This window comes from Aristolochia californica, unplaced genomic scaffold (assembly GCF_029961685.1).
Source record: "Aristolochia californica isolate CCGP_79_NKW_82.1479 unplaced genomic scaffold, dmAriCali1.0.hap1 SCAF_2, whole genome shotgun sequence".
Classification (NCBI taxonomy): domain Eukaryota; kingdom Viridiplantae; phylum Streptophyta; class Magnoliopsida; order Piperales; family Aristolochiaceae; genus Aristolochia; species Aristolochia californica.
In genome coordinates this window covers 49,746,513-49,760,366 of record NW_027181881.1, presented here as the reverse complement: position 1 = coordinate 49,760,366, position 13,854 = coordinate 49,746,513, and the positions used below count along the sequence as shown (strand labels likewise).

The 13,854-nt window shown below is 38.1% G+C and overlaps 1 protein-coding gene across 1 annotated transcript; it reads left to right on the top strand.

Annotated features, from left to right (window-relative positions):
• Positions 1–4,707: 4,707 nt before the first annotated feature.
• Positions 4,708–8,117, top strand: LOC137956607 (ABC transporter G family member 22-like). Its single transcript, XM_068804162.1, has 8 exons — positions 4,708–4,927; positions 5,097–5,252; positions 6,030–6,213; positions 6,295–6,603; positions 6,689–6,979; positions 7,224–7,508; positions 7,670–7,777; positions 7,866–8,117. The coding sequence occupies exons 1-8, from the start codon at positions 4,803–4,805 to the stop codon at positions 8,115–8,117; spliced, it is 1,710 nt and encodes a 569-aa protein (XP_068660263.1). The 5' UTR covers positions 4,708–4,802.
• Positions 8,118–13,854: the final 5,737 nt, after the last annotated feature.

The window sequence follows — 13,854 nt, the reverse complement described above, 5'->3', positions numbered from 1 at the left end:
CTCAAAATCAGCATCTACAAATAATTTCTGAAACATATCACACATTACCTGTTTTTAATGATCCACCTCTTCGAAGATCTTCTCGGGCTCACATGTTACCTGGATATCGGCATGATTTTCATTGCCATATGGCTTCTTCAACAGCTTTACCTCCAACATCTTCTAATGCGATGGCTGGTTCTAAAACAGGTACTTTGTATCATCTTTCCAATTTTGTTTCTTATTCTCATCTTACATCTAAACACACATCTTTTGTTTTTGCTCTTTCAACAATTTTTGAACCTAAAACATTCGCTCAAGCTGTCAAAATTCCTCATTATAGGACTGCCATAGCTGAAGAAATCACAGCCTTGGAAACAAACAAAACATGGATTTTAACAACTCTTCCACCTGGTAAGGCTACAATTGGTTGCAAATGGGTCTATAAGGTGAAGCTTCGATCCGATGGAACACTTGAGAGGTATAAGGCTCAATTAGTTGCTAAGGGGTTTACACAAAAGGAGAGTATTGATTATTTTGATACTTTTTGTCTAGTTGCTAAGATGGTGACAGTTAAGTGTCTTCTTTCCATTGCTGCTATTAAAAGTTGGCATCTAATTCAATTAGATGTCAACAATGCCTTTCTTCATGGACATTTGGTTGAGGAGGCATATATGGATTTACCCCCTGGTTTTAGTGATAAAGGTGATAAAAGAGTATGTTGGTTAACAAAGTCCTTGTATGGATTAAAGCAAACTTCCCGACAATGGTTTGACAAGTTTTCTTCAACCATTGTTTCTCTTGGTTTCAAACAATCCAAAACTGATTATTCTCTCTATACCAAAACTCAAGGATATAGTTTCATGGCTTTATTAATCTATGTAGATGACATATTAATAGCAAGTAATGATAAAAAATTTGTAGATACTTTCAAAGTGTTTCTTCATAAGCTGTTCCAACTTAAAGATCTTGGGCCCTTGAAGTGTTTTTTGGGCCTTGAAGTGGAACGAAATCAATATGGTATATCTCTCTTCCAGCGCAAATATGCATTAGACCTTTTATCTGACACTAGTTTTCTAGTATCTAAACCTGCCAAAACACCTATGGAGTAATATCTTAAACTTTCAAAATCTGAATGCACACTTCTTGAGGATCCTAAGCCCTATAGAAGTTTAGTTGGAAGGTTGCTTTACTTTACTATTACTAGACCAAATTTTAACTTTTGTTATACATACACTAAGTCAGTTCTTGGCTGCTCCTCAGCAGCCTCATCTCCAAGCTGCTCATCGAGTATTGCAGTATATTAAGAGTTCACTTGGCCAAGGTCTTCATTTTTCGTCTTCCTCCAAACTTGACTTGACTGCCTTTACCGATTCTGATTGGGCAGGATGTCAAGATACTCGGCGGCCTATAACTGGGTTTTGCATATTTCTTGGCAGCTCTCTCATTTCATGAAAATCAAAGAAGAAATATGTGGTTTCTAGATCATCAGCTGAGGCTGAATATCGAGCACTTGCAAACATTGTTGCTGAGTACTTTGGTTGTTCTCATTGCTGAAATATTTTCAAATTTCTCATTCACATCCAGTGGCTGTTTACTATGATAATAAATATGTTGTCCATAGTACCACCAATCCAGTGTTTCACAAACGCACCAAACACATCAAGATTGATTCTCATTTTGTTCGTGACAGAGTTCGAGATGGTTCTATTAAGCTGTTTCACATCAACTTGCTGATTGTTTTACTAAACCACTTAGATTGTAGTTGTTCTCTGATTTTAATTCCAAGCTTGGCATTCATGACATTCATGCCATTCATGGCATTCATGACATTCCAAGCGTACCGCTGAGCTATATAGTTTAAGTTAGCGACTTACTCGTTTAATGTTGTTGTCTATAAATACTTATAGTAGCTTCTGCTACGTTTCTCTGTTCTTTCAATAATAACAGAAAGAGGTCTCTATTTTTTACTTTGTTTTCATACAAGCTCCAGAGTAGATTTCATCTTCTATTTCTCATACAAATTCCAAAGTACATTTTATCAGCCTCCGCGCAATCCCGCCCAATCCCTTAAAGAAAAACACTTGTTTGAGACAATTTATGGGAAACACGTCTTCATTTTTGTAATTTGCTAGATTAAAATCTTTCGAGTTCTAGGAGGGGCATTCACAAAGATTGTCCACCACACTTTCTGTTTCCTTCGTCGTCTCAACATCAATGCCTTCATGAATTGGGTGATCTAAAGAAAATCGCCTTTTCTCTCGTTATGAGTTATCGGATGCGAATCCAATCCAAGGGTTCAATAAGATATTTCATAACTTGCCTGACTGTTTAAATACAGATCTATCTAAGCAATTGCATTCTCTCAAACCACAGTTTGATTTCTAAGGTATTTGTGTATACTTATGGAAATAAACTACAACAGCTTTACTATTATGGCATTTGAATTACAATGAGCAATAAGATAAATATGAATTAAATACAAAAAGTTAAGCTTTAATATAGAATTAAGAATTATATATATATAGGTTAAAAAAACTTAATCTGAAGCCGCCATGAATTTTCACATAATTTTAGGTGTTGAAACCAGTGCGCTAAAAGACTCGAACCTATTAAGAAAGCAACCCCCATGGATCTTATATAAGGACTGACCCGATCGATACAAATAAATATTCCAACACTCCCCCGCACGGGGAAAACCCATGGACAAATTCACCGAAAAAACCTGGGACAAAATTCGGTGGGAGCGGGACTTGAACTCGGGACCAACCTGCTTTGATACCATGTTGAAACTAGTGTACTAAAAGGCTGAAGCCTATTAGTAAAACAACCCCACGGATCTTATACAAGGACCGGCCCGATCAATACAAAAAAATATTCCAACATTAGGAAATAATAAACAGATAATTTTAGATGGTTTTGATTCATCTTACCAGGTTGTTCATATTCTATAACTGGAAAAAATAAATGATGGGCGCCCTCTTCAGGTTCCCTTCGTGAAAAGACGAGAATTATTTGGCCTCTCGGTCTTAAAGGAGAAGGTCACGGCCCTATCCTCCTCGTGATCGTTCCGTGCAAAAATGGTACTCGAGGGAGGAAGATAGGATTCTTAGCATCTGGTCCGCGTCGCGGAATCGAGGCTGTCAAGGTGTTCCATTTCATCACTGATTTTGTCCACGCCCGCGGGCTCTTGGAATGAAGCTCAATCTGGATACAGGCTATAGCTACGTGAACATGTAGCTTACAAAATACAGGTGAGACAATTGTTAGAGATGTTACGTAAATGGTCACAAACACTCCCTAAGAATTTAATTATATGATGCAATAAGGTATTAATATAGCCTAAAAGAATAATATTATTATTATTTGGGTAATAAAAGGATAATAATGATTTTTAAGAAGGTATCGTTAGGAGGTGACATCTGAGGTAAACGACAGGAGGTCCATTGTCTCAAGTACGAAAGTTTAGGTACTATTACGACCTGAATGAGGACAAAAGTCTCCCGCAAAGACGGAAAGGAAAATGTACCCAAAAGGAGGTGGTGCCCTCGCAACCAGGGCACCGCCCCTGATGGGTCCTATGGCTTTACTTCTCGTCTACGTGCGAGACTTTTCGAAGACCTTTTTTTTTTTTTTTTTTTTTTTTTTTTTTTAGGGTTGCCAAGCGATTGACGAGATTATTAGGGTTACCAAGCGATCCAAGTCAAAACGGATAACTCATCGTGTGAAAATGGGAACCCGGCCCCGTTGCATCCTTAAACAATGATGAATAGAAAAGCAAAAGGAAAAGTGTCGTTGGTAGCGCGCAACTAATACTGAACAAAGCAGGACCCCACTACTTTTATTGTTCAGCTCCCGACAGAATTGGATTTTGTCGGCTTCTTCAAACTTCACTCAAGTTTTTCCTTTAAAAAACGTTTTCACTTAGTTTCTCATTCTTCTCCAATCTCTCAGCTTCAGTGTTCTTCGTCTTCTCAGCAAATTGAAAAAATGGAGCAGCAGATCAAAGTAGACCTTGACGTGGCGAATCATCAGCTGCCTCGGAAACCGGTAACGGTGGTCGATATTTTTCCGTCGAAGACGGTGCAAGATCACATGATCTACCATCCAGAAGGATCTTGCTTTAAACCGACTGGGACCGTCACAGAAGAAAACGGAGACATGGGAAAGAAATTAGAATCGGCAGGCAAGGAAACAGGACGTAAGAGCGAGTCCTTGAGTTCCGGCCAGATCCTAGTTGATATAGATGAAATAATCGGTACCGGAAACGGGAATTTCAGTGATCCAGAGTACTCTAATCTTGGCAGAGCTTCTACCACTAATTATGACTTCAAGTTATGTGTTGGCGCCGGGTTAACACTACCTGTGGAAGGAAAGACCGACACGTTGAGGCTGAATATCGACATGCATGGTAAGTTGGCACACATTCTTCAAGTTACTGGTAGAAATTTTAACATTATGGTAAAACATTTTTAAGCTCATTGTTTTCACTTGTGTGAAGAGCTGGGTGACAGAAGTAAATCTCCACCTTCTGAAATGGAGAACTCTGGTTCAGATCGCCAGACGCATATACGAACTGATCCCTGTTATCCAATCTGTCTCAAAGTAATTTTTACTTCCAATTTCCAATTTCCAGTTGCTGTCGAAATATCCTTCTCTTCTTTTGCATTGTTTTGTTACTTACTAGTGAGTGTTGCAAAACTCTCTTCTTGGAGTTCGTCGATATAACGTACAAGGTGAGTGTAAAAGGGAGGAACGCAGGCGAGAAGCAGATACTTGAAGGGGTGACTGGCTCAGTACATCCAGGACAGGTTTTGGCTCTCATGGGGCCATCTGGAAGTGGAAAGACAACCCTCCTTAATCTCCTCAGTGGAAGGGCTAGAAGCAGCGGCTCCACTGGGACCATCACCTACAATGACCAACCGTATAACAAGTCACTGAAGAAGAGGTACAACCTCCTCATGACCGTTGAAATGCGCCTCTGAACACTAGAGAGCTTTCTGATTGAAATTTCATACGAATGCTATAAGAAGAGACAATCTGCTTTTTGTTGCCACTCTCTCTTCATTCATTTTACACGTAGTACTCATTTTCTCTCTTTTTACGACTGTGAACAGGATTGGGTTTGTACTTCAAGATGACGTTGTCTTTTCTCACCTCACGGTGAAAGAGACACTCACATATGCCGCCCGTCTCCGTCTTTCAAACACGTTAACGAAGCGCCAGATGGAAGAAAGAGCTATGGACGTCATCTCCGAGCTCGGCCTTGAAAGGTTCCTCCTCCCCTATCAGTCTTTCGTAAGCAAATGACAGAAGTTGAGACATAAGCAAATGACTCAAGTTATATTTGTCTCTGTTAAAATAAATCATACATGGAAATTTCTGCACATAAGCAAAGCAGCAAATGTTAAATTGGGTCCAAGTCTTTATCTTAATATGACTAGTTACTTAGGAATTTTTTTTTCCAACTAATAAATATAAGATCTTTATACTCACTAATGTATATGGGACTATACTTTAACACTCCACCTCACGTGTAGGCACATGGATAATTTGGGTAAAGACCCTCACATGGTGGCACGTGGATAATTTTGGGTGAATGCCCGTATGAGAACCTTGTATGAGAACCTTGTTAAGTTGGGTCCAAGGCTTTATACCAAAATGACTAACCACTTAGGAAAAAAATTTTCCGGCTAATAAATACAAGATCTTTAGAAGAACTTGCCAGGCGTAACTGCCCTTTCTGTCAAGCAACTTGAACTTTGTCCGTCTCTGTCATGAGCAGAAGCCAATAAATTCACTAAATCCTTCAAAAGATGAGGAAACAGGTTGATGGGAGAACCGAAAGGTTGTTTCATCCATACACATACCTTTCTGTCTGCTAGAATGCCTGGGACCATTCTAAAAGATTTGAGGTTGAGCGTTTTCCGGTAAAGGTACAAACCCGGCCTTGAATATGTACCTCCTCATCAGGTGTAGAACAAATGACAGACTAAGAAAAAGACTAAGAAATTGCAAAACCGACGAATCAGATATAATTACTGATGTAGGTGCCAAGACAGCGTAACTGGGGGAGCGCTCCTGAGAGGAATTTCTGGTGGAGAACGGAAAAGAGTCTGCATTGGGAACGAGATCCTACTCAACCCATCACTTCTCTTCTTAGACGAACCAACTTCTGGACTTGATTCGACTTCTGCACTCCGAATTGTTCAAGTACTGCAAAAAATTGCCCAGGTGAGCACATTTTTGTACACCCTTTCTGTCAAGATAGATGGGAATGTTCAACAGTGTGAATTTCCGAATGTAATTTCACAGGGAGGAAAGACAGTTGTTACTACTATTCATCAGCCATCGAGCAGACTATTCAGTAAGTTCGACAAGTTAATTCTCCTGGCGAAAGGAAGTTCTCTTTATTCTGGAAAGGCCTCAGAAGCAATGCTGTACTTCTCTTCCATTGGTTGCTCTCCGCTTATAGCGATGAACCCAGCAGAGTTTCTCATTGATCTTGCCAATGGCAACGTCAATGATAAATCAATCCCATTTGAATTGAAGAATAACCCGTTTCTTGCAAACACAGAATTCAAATCTAGGAAGGGAGAACCGTCTGCTGAGGACGTCCATGAGGTCGGTAACATTTTTACATCATATATAACGGAAAGAACTTCTTGGATGTGTAAGAAAGCTCATCTTGTAAAGATATGTTTTGCAGTATCTAGCAGGGGCATATCATCATAGTAAGGTTGCTATGATGGAGAAGAAACTTCTGACGCCTCCTGCCCAGGTGGAGAAAGAAGTGGCTACTGTGGGTAGGGCTAGTCCAAAAGAATGGGGAGCTAGCTGGTGGGACCAATTCTCAATTCTCTTTTGGAGAGATCTGAAAGAAAGAAGACACGATTATTTGAGCTGGTTAAGAGCGACCCAAGTTATAGCCACCTCAATTATACTAGGATTGCTTTGGTGGAATTCTGATTCTTCGACTCCTCAACAGCTCCAAGATCAGGCAAGTAGAGCAATCCATAGAAGACTAGTTGCTAACTGGTTATGTCTCTGTGCACATAAGGATTCAGTTTGGGTAGAGAAAAGGGAGATTTCACTAGAAATGAGGTTCTTTGATGCTAAAGACTCATTTTTTTCTTCTCTGAAACCGAACTGGGCAGAGATGATTGGTATATTGCTTTTTTGTTTTATATTGAATTTTTAACATCCTTCATCTAATTTGGAAAACGATGAAATAAAATATGCAGGCGGGGCTTTTGTTCTTCATTTCAGTGTTTTGGGGCTTCTTTCCTGTATTCACTGCCATCTTCACCTTTCCTCAAGAAAAAGCAATGTTAACTAAGGAGAGATCAGTGGACATGTACAGGCTAAGTGCTTACTTCATGGCTCGAAACATGAGTGACCTACCATTAGATCTCATCCTGCCTATAGTTTTCATGCTTATTGTCTATTTCATGGCGGGATTAAAACAAAGTATTGATGCCTTTTTCCTTAGCATGCTCATAGTTCTCCTCAGTATTGTGGCTGCTCAGGTAACCAAACTCTTCTCTGAACTTTTTCATTTTTCCTTTGAGCCAGCATTATGTTGTCAAATTTAATATGACTTGCTTAAGCCAAATGAAATCAATTCAAGCAAGCTCATGCCGACCCACAGCTACTAGTGGAATATATATTAACACGATTCAAATTATAGGGTCTGGGACTGGCCATAGGTGCAGCATTCATGGACATAATGAAAGCAACCACACTCGCTTCTGTTACTGTAATGACCTTCATGTTAGCTGGTGGATATTTTGTACAGGTAAGACCCATCTCATATCACTTTCAGTTTACTTTATCGGCCAATATGATGACTAATTTTCAAGCAAAATGGTGGCTTTTGTATCCAGAGAATCCCACCATTTATCTCGTGGATTCGCAACCTCTCTTTCGCTTACCATACTTACAGATTACTCCTCAAGATCCAATATGGCTGCTCAGGCTCCAATCATCTCTCAAGATCATGTAACTCTCCCTTCATCAAAAGACTTGGCAATGACAACAGCGGGAAGGACGTTGCTCCGATGGTTGCAATGATCTTTGGATACAGATTGTTGGCATATTACTTTCTAAGGAGAATGAAACTGAGAACATTAAACTAGTCAAGCGTGCAGCACCCATCTGTGTAATACCCATCAGGAACTCGATGCCGAATTATTAACCATTTGCTTCTCCTCGCAAGCTGCTAATTGGAAGTCTACTGTCACAATGACACTCACTGTTTTCTGTAGTATAGATGGAGTTTTCACTTCAGCGTTTAAATGGTGTCAATCTAAGTCTTAAACATGAATTTCTAATACAACATGAAATTCATTATGAATTATGCGGAAGATAAATCATACCTCCTTCCATACGCTACAAATTCCTTCGCTTCTGTTTTCTCGGTGCTTCCGATCTCTTGGCACTCACGGCGATGGCACTGAACTGAAGGGGAATGAGAGTGACGAGACAGGGGACCGAAAACCATTCTTAACCGAAAACCAACCTCCCATCAAGGTTCATGGTTTCGTGTTACCGAGGGAGTTGCAACTGCCAGAAGTTTGAGACCACGTAATGAGAAAACCGTTTCTCATAAAAACGGTTTACATTCTACCACTTGGTCCAAACTTCTAATATAATCTTAAACCCATCGATAATTTGAATTTAAGTAATAAATACATGAATCATGGCGATAGGTCCTCTAATGACAAGTATTATCTTCCATGTATTATTATGTATGTATTACTTATACTTTATGAATAAACCCTATGTTTACTCTTGGTCCAACACAGATGAATTTTCTCACAATTAAAGTGCACATAAATATGAGAAAAAAACATCACATTAATTAAGAATTTCACTGAAATAACATTGTTCATACAATGAAAAAATTTACATAATGGAACCAAGTCCCATATTCACAACATGATCCTTGAATTTAAACGGTGGCATGCCCTTAGTCAAAGGATCTGCGATCATTAAGTCAGTGCTGACGTGCTCAATGACCATTTTCTTTTCTTTAACACATTTATGGCCAAATACTTAATGTCGATGTGTTTACTTTGACTTCCACTTTTGTTGTTCTTGGCTATAAAAACAGCAGCTGAATTATCGCAATATATTCTTAATGGCCTAGAGATAGAATCCATAATTCTAAGCCCAGAAATGAAACTCTTAAGCCATACACCATGTGAAGTCGCCTCAAAACAGGAAACTAACTCGGCTTCCATAGTCGACGTGGCGATCAAAGTCTGTTTGGCACTCCTCCATGATATTGCTCCACTGGCCAACAAGAAAATATATCCTGATGTTGATTTGCGGGAATCAACACAGCCAGCAAAGTCAGAATCTGAGTAACCAATGACTTCTAAATTGTCCGTCTGCCTATACATCAGCATGTAGTCTTTGGTTCCTTGAAGGTACCTCATGACTTTCTTTGCAGCTCTCCAGTGGTCTAACCCGGGATTACTCTGATATCGCCCCAACATCCCAACAGCAAATGCAATATCAGGTCTTGTGCAGACTTGAACATACATTAGGCTTCCGATAGCAGAAGCATATGGAATGTCCTTCATTTGTTCCCTTTCAAGGTCGTTCTGTGGGCATTGGTTCAAATTGAACCTATCACCCTTCACAATGGGAGCTACACTTGGTGAACAACTCTTCATCTGGAATCTCTCTAACACTGTATTAATACAGGTTTCCTGAGACAGACCTAAAATACCTTGAAATCTGTCTCTATGAATCTTAATGCCAATGACATAAGATGCTTCACCCATATCCTTCATATCAAAATTGTTAGAGAGAAATTATTTCACCTCATGTAGAAAACCTTTATCATTGGTTGCTAGCAAAATGTCATCCACATATAAAACAAGAAAACAAATTTTACTCCCACTGACCTTCTGGTATATACATTAATCCATAATGTTTTCAACAAACCCGAATGAAGAAATTACATTATGGAATTTCAAATACCATTGGCGGGATGCTTGTTTTAATCCATATATTGACTTTTTTAACTTGCAAACCAATTGGTCACAATCACTTGAGGGGAATCCTTCAGGTTGTTTCATGTAAACCTCCTCCTCTAGATCTCCATTGAGAAATATCGTTTTCACATCCATTTGTTGCAACTCTAAGTCAAAATGGGCTACTAATGCCAAAATTATGTGCAAGGAATCTTTCTTAGATACAGGAGAAAAAGTTTCTTTGTAATCGATTTCTTCTTTCTGAGTGAATCCCTTAGCAACGAGTCTTGCCTTGTATCGCTCAATGTTGCATAATGAGTCTTTCTTTGTTTTAAAGACCCATTTACATCCAATGGTTTTAAATCAACTAGGCAACTCAACAAGATCCCAGACGTCATTACTCTTCATAGAATTCATCTCTTCCTTCATGGCATTGTACCATAATTCTGATTCTTTGCAACTCATGGCTTCTAAAAAATACATGGGATCATTTGCGGTTCCAATGTCAGATTCTTGCAGATACACTATATAATCATCAAGAATTGATGATCTCCTTAGTCTAGTAGATCTTCTTAATGTAGAACCATCATTTTCCTGAGAAGTATGTGGGTTCAACTAGTTGTTCAAAAGTGCTTGGCAACTCTTGAAGAACTTGATCTACTGGAATGTTGTCAGCAATTTGTGAAACTTCAATGATTGGTTGTTCAACACCAGTTTGTACTTGAGGGGTACGGTGAACAATAACCAATCTATCACTTGAGGTGGAAAGTTGAGATTCTGAATAATCCTTCTCAAAAACTATGTTCCGAGTTGGATTCCTCCCACTGATCAAGTCATGTTCAAGAAATTTTGCATTTCTTGATTCCACTATCCTAGTGTTGTGAGATGGACTGTAAAATCTGTAACCTTTAGACCTTTTAGCATATCCAATGAAATACCCACTAATGGTCCTTGGGTCCCAACTTCTTCTCTTGTGGATTATAAATTCTTACTTCAGACGGGCATCCCCAAACGCGCATATGTCGCAAACTCGGTTTCCAACCTTTTCATAATTCAAATGGTATTTTTGGAACAGCCTTGGTTGGAACTCGGTTTAATATATACCCTGCCGTCTTAAGTGCTTCAGGCCACAAGGATCTAGGAAGATTGGAGTTGCTAAGTATACTCCGCACCATGCCTAATAATGTTCGATTTCTTCTTTCTGCTACACCATTTTGGTCCGGAGAACCAGGCATGGTATATTGGGCAACAATCCCATGTTCTTGAAGAAACTTTGCAAATGGCCCAGGTGTTTGTCCATTTTCAGTGTATCTACCATAGTATTCTCCACCTCTATCTGATCTCACGATCTTAATTTGCTTACCACATTGTGTCTCTACTTCAGCCTTAAAGAGCTTAAAGGCATCTAAAGCTTCATACTTGTTATAAAGCATGTAGAGATACATGTATCGTGAGGAATCATCTATAAAAGAGATGAAGTATTTCTGACCATGTGAGTCCATGTCTGGACTACATATATCAGTATGTATGATCTCTAATATGGTTGAACTCCTATTGGCACCTTTCTTTGACTTGTTAGTCTGCTTTCCCTTTATGCAATCTACACAAGTCTCAAAATCAGTAAAATCCAGAGTATTAAGTACCCCTTCATTCACTAATCTTTTAATTCTATCTATGGAGATATGACCTAATCTCCGGTGCCATAATATAGAGGAATCCTCATTAATAACACTTCTTTTATTACCAGTGTGAACATGCATTGAACCGTAAGTGGCATTATTTTGTAAATTAATGCTATAAAGACCATCAGACAATGTACCATTCCCAACACAATCAGACTTATAATATAAACTGAAAGATGAGTCTGAAAAGTTAAAAGAATATCCATAAGGTACAAGCCTTGAAACTGAAATCAAGTTTTTGGAGAAACTTGGAACATAAAAGGTCTTTTCTAATTTTAAAACAAAGCCACTACTTAAAGTTAAATAGCAAGTTCCTATAGCTTCAACATGTGAGCTCATCTGATCTCCTAAGAAAATGTGATGCTCACTTCCCACTGGTTTCCTTAGGTTTTGCAAACCCTACAAGGAATTCGAGATGTGGATTGTTGATCCAGAATCAATCCACCAAGTGTAATTATTGACATTAACCATATTAGATTCATAACAAACAAATGAGGTTGGTGTACCTTTGTCAGCAAGCCATTTCTGAAACTTGGCACATTCCTTCTTCATGTGTCCCTTCTTTTTACAGAAAAACACTTGGAATCTTTCTTAATACAAGCTTGGGGGGATATTTTACCCTTCCCTTTTTGTTCGGCTTGATACTTGCCCTTTCCATGTGTTGCCATCATGACATTTTCTCCCTGTTCCATCACCAGTCTCCCTTCCTCTTGAACACACATGGTCAAAAGTTCATTAACTGACCATTTATCTTTATGTGTGTTGTACGAGATTTTGAAGGGTCCATATTGGTGCGGAAGGGAATTCAGAATGTAATGCACTACGAAAGATTCTGACATATCAACCTCAAGATTTTTTAATTGAGCCGCAATATCCCTCATTTGCATGATGTGCTCACGCACACCTCTCATACTGGTGTGTTTTAGGGATGAGAACTTCATGATTAGGGTGCTTGCTAATGCCTTATCTGAAGTGACAAATTGAGCATCAATGGCTTTCAGCAAGTTTTTGACATTTTCATACTGCTCAATAGAACTACGAATACCAGCAGCAATTTTTGTCTTAATGAACATTACAATGAGGCGATTAGATCGCTCCCATCGTTCATAAAGTGTAATTGCAGCTACAGTGCTGGTATCAGTAATTACGGGTGGTTCGTCTTTCCTAATAGCATAATCTATGTCCATCCACCCTAAATGAAGAAGTATTCTCTCTTTCCAGACCTTATAGTTATCTCCCTTAAGATCAGGGATATCACAACGAAAATCAGAGAAATGTGCAGGTTGTACAACTGCATAAAAGTACAAATTACATGCCGATGTTAAAATTGAGGCCTGAATAAAATATCATGCTTTACCAATGTAAATCATGCTTAAAACTCAAATCAATTGACATAAAAAACATTGCATGTGGGCTAAATGTTTTTAATTCAAGTAGATTCAAGATTCTTTATGAGTAAACTTGATGATAAAACTATCAAATTATTTATGAATTCATAATTCTTGTGGGTAAATTATGAATAATTTGATATTTTATCCTAATTAATATACTCAAATATAATAAAAAAATTCCTGTGGGATAAAATTTATTATATTGAGTATAATTAATTACAATCAATATCTAATTTTTCTTTATGATAAAACTATCAAATTATTTATGAATTCATAATCCCTGTAGGTAAATTATGAATAACTTGATATTTTATCCTAACTAATAAACTCAAATATAATAAAAAATCATGTGGGATAAAATTTATTATATCAAGTAAAATTAGTTACAATTAATGTCTAATATTCTTTATGTGATCCTAATCATAATATATAATTTTTATTAAGTTAAAGATGTTATGGCTACTCTCTAATTAATAAAAATTATACGGATCACTAGACATTAAATCTCATAAATATATGAGAATAACATGAATTGCATAATTGTAACTTACACTAACATGTTATCATTATGCACCAAATATGCTCATAAGATATGCATAATTAAAAACATAATTAAAAACTATAATATTATGCATAACTTTAATTTCATGCATTCACATATATGCCAAAAATTGCATTAAAAACTGTAACAGGAAATAAAATTATATGTTCCTATGTACTGAACACTTGACGGCCAGTAGAATAATGGTCACTGGCACACATAAATATGCGACCGCGTGGGTTCGAATCCTGCTGGCGCAAAAACAATTTAAGCAC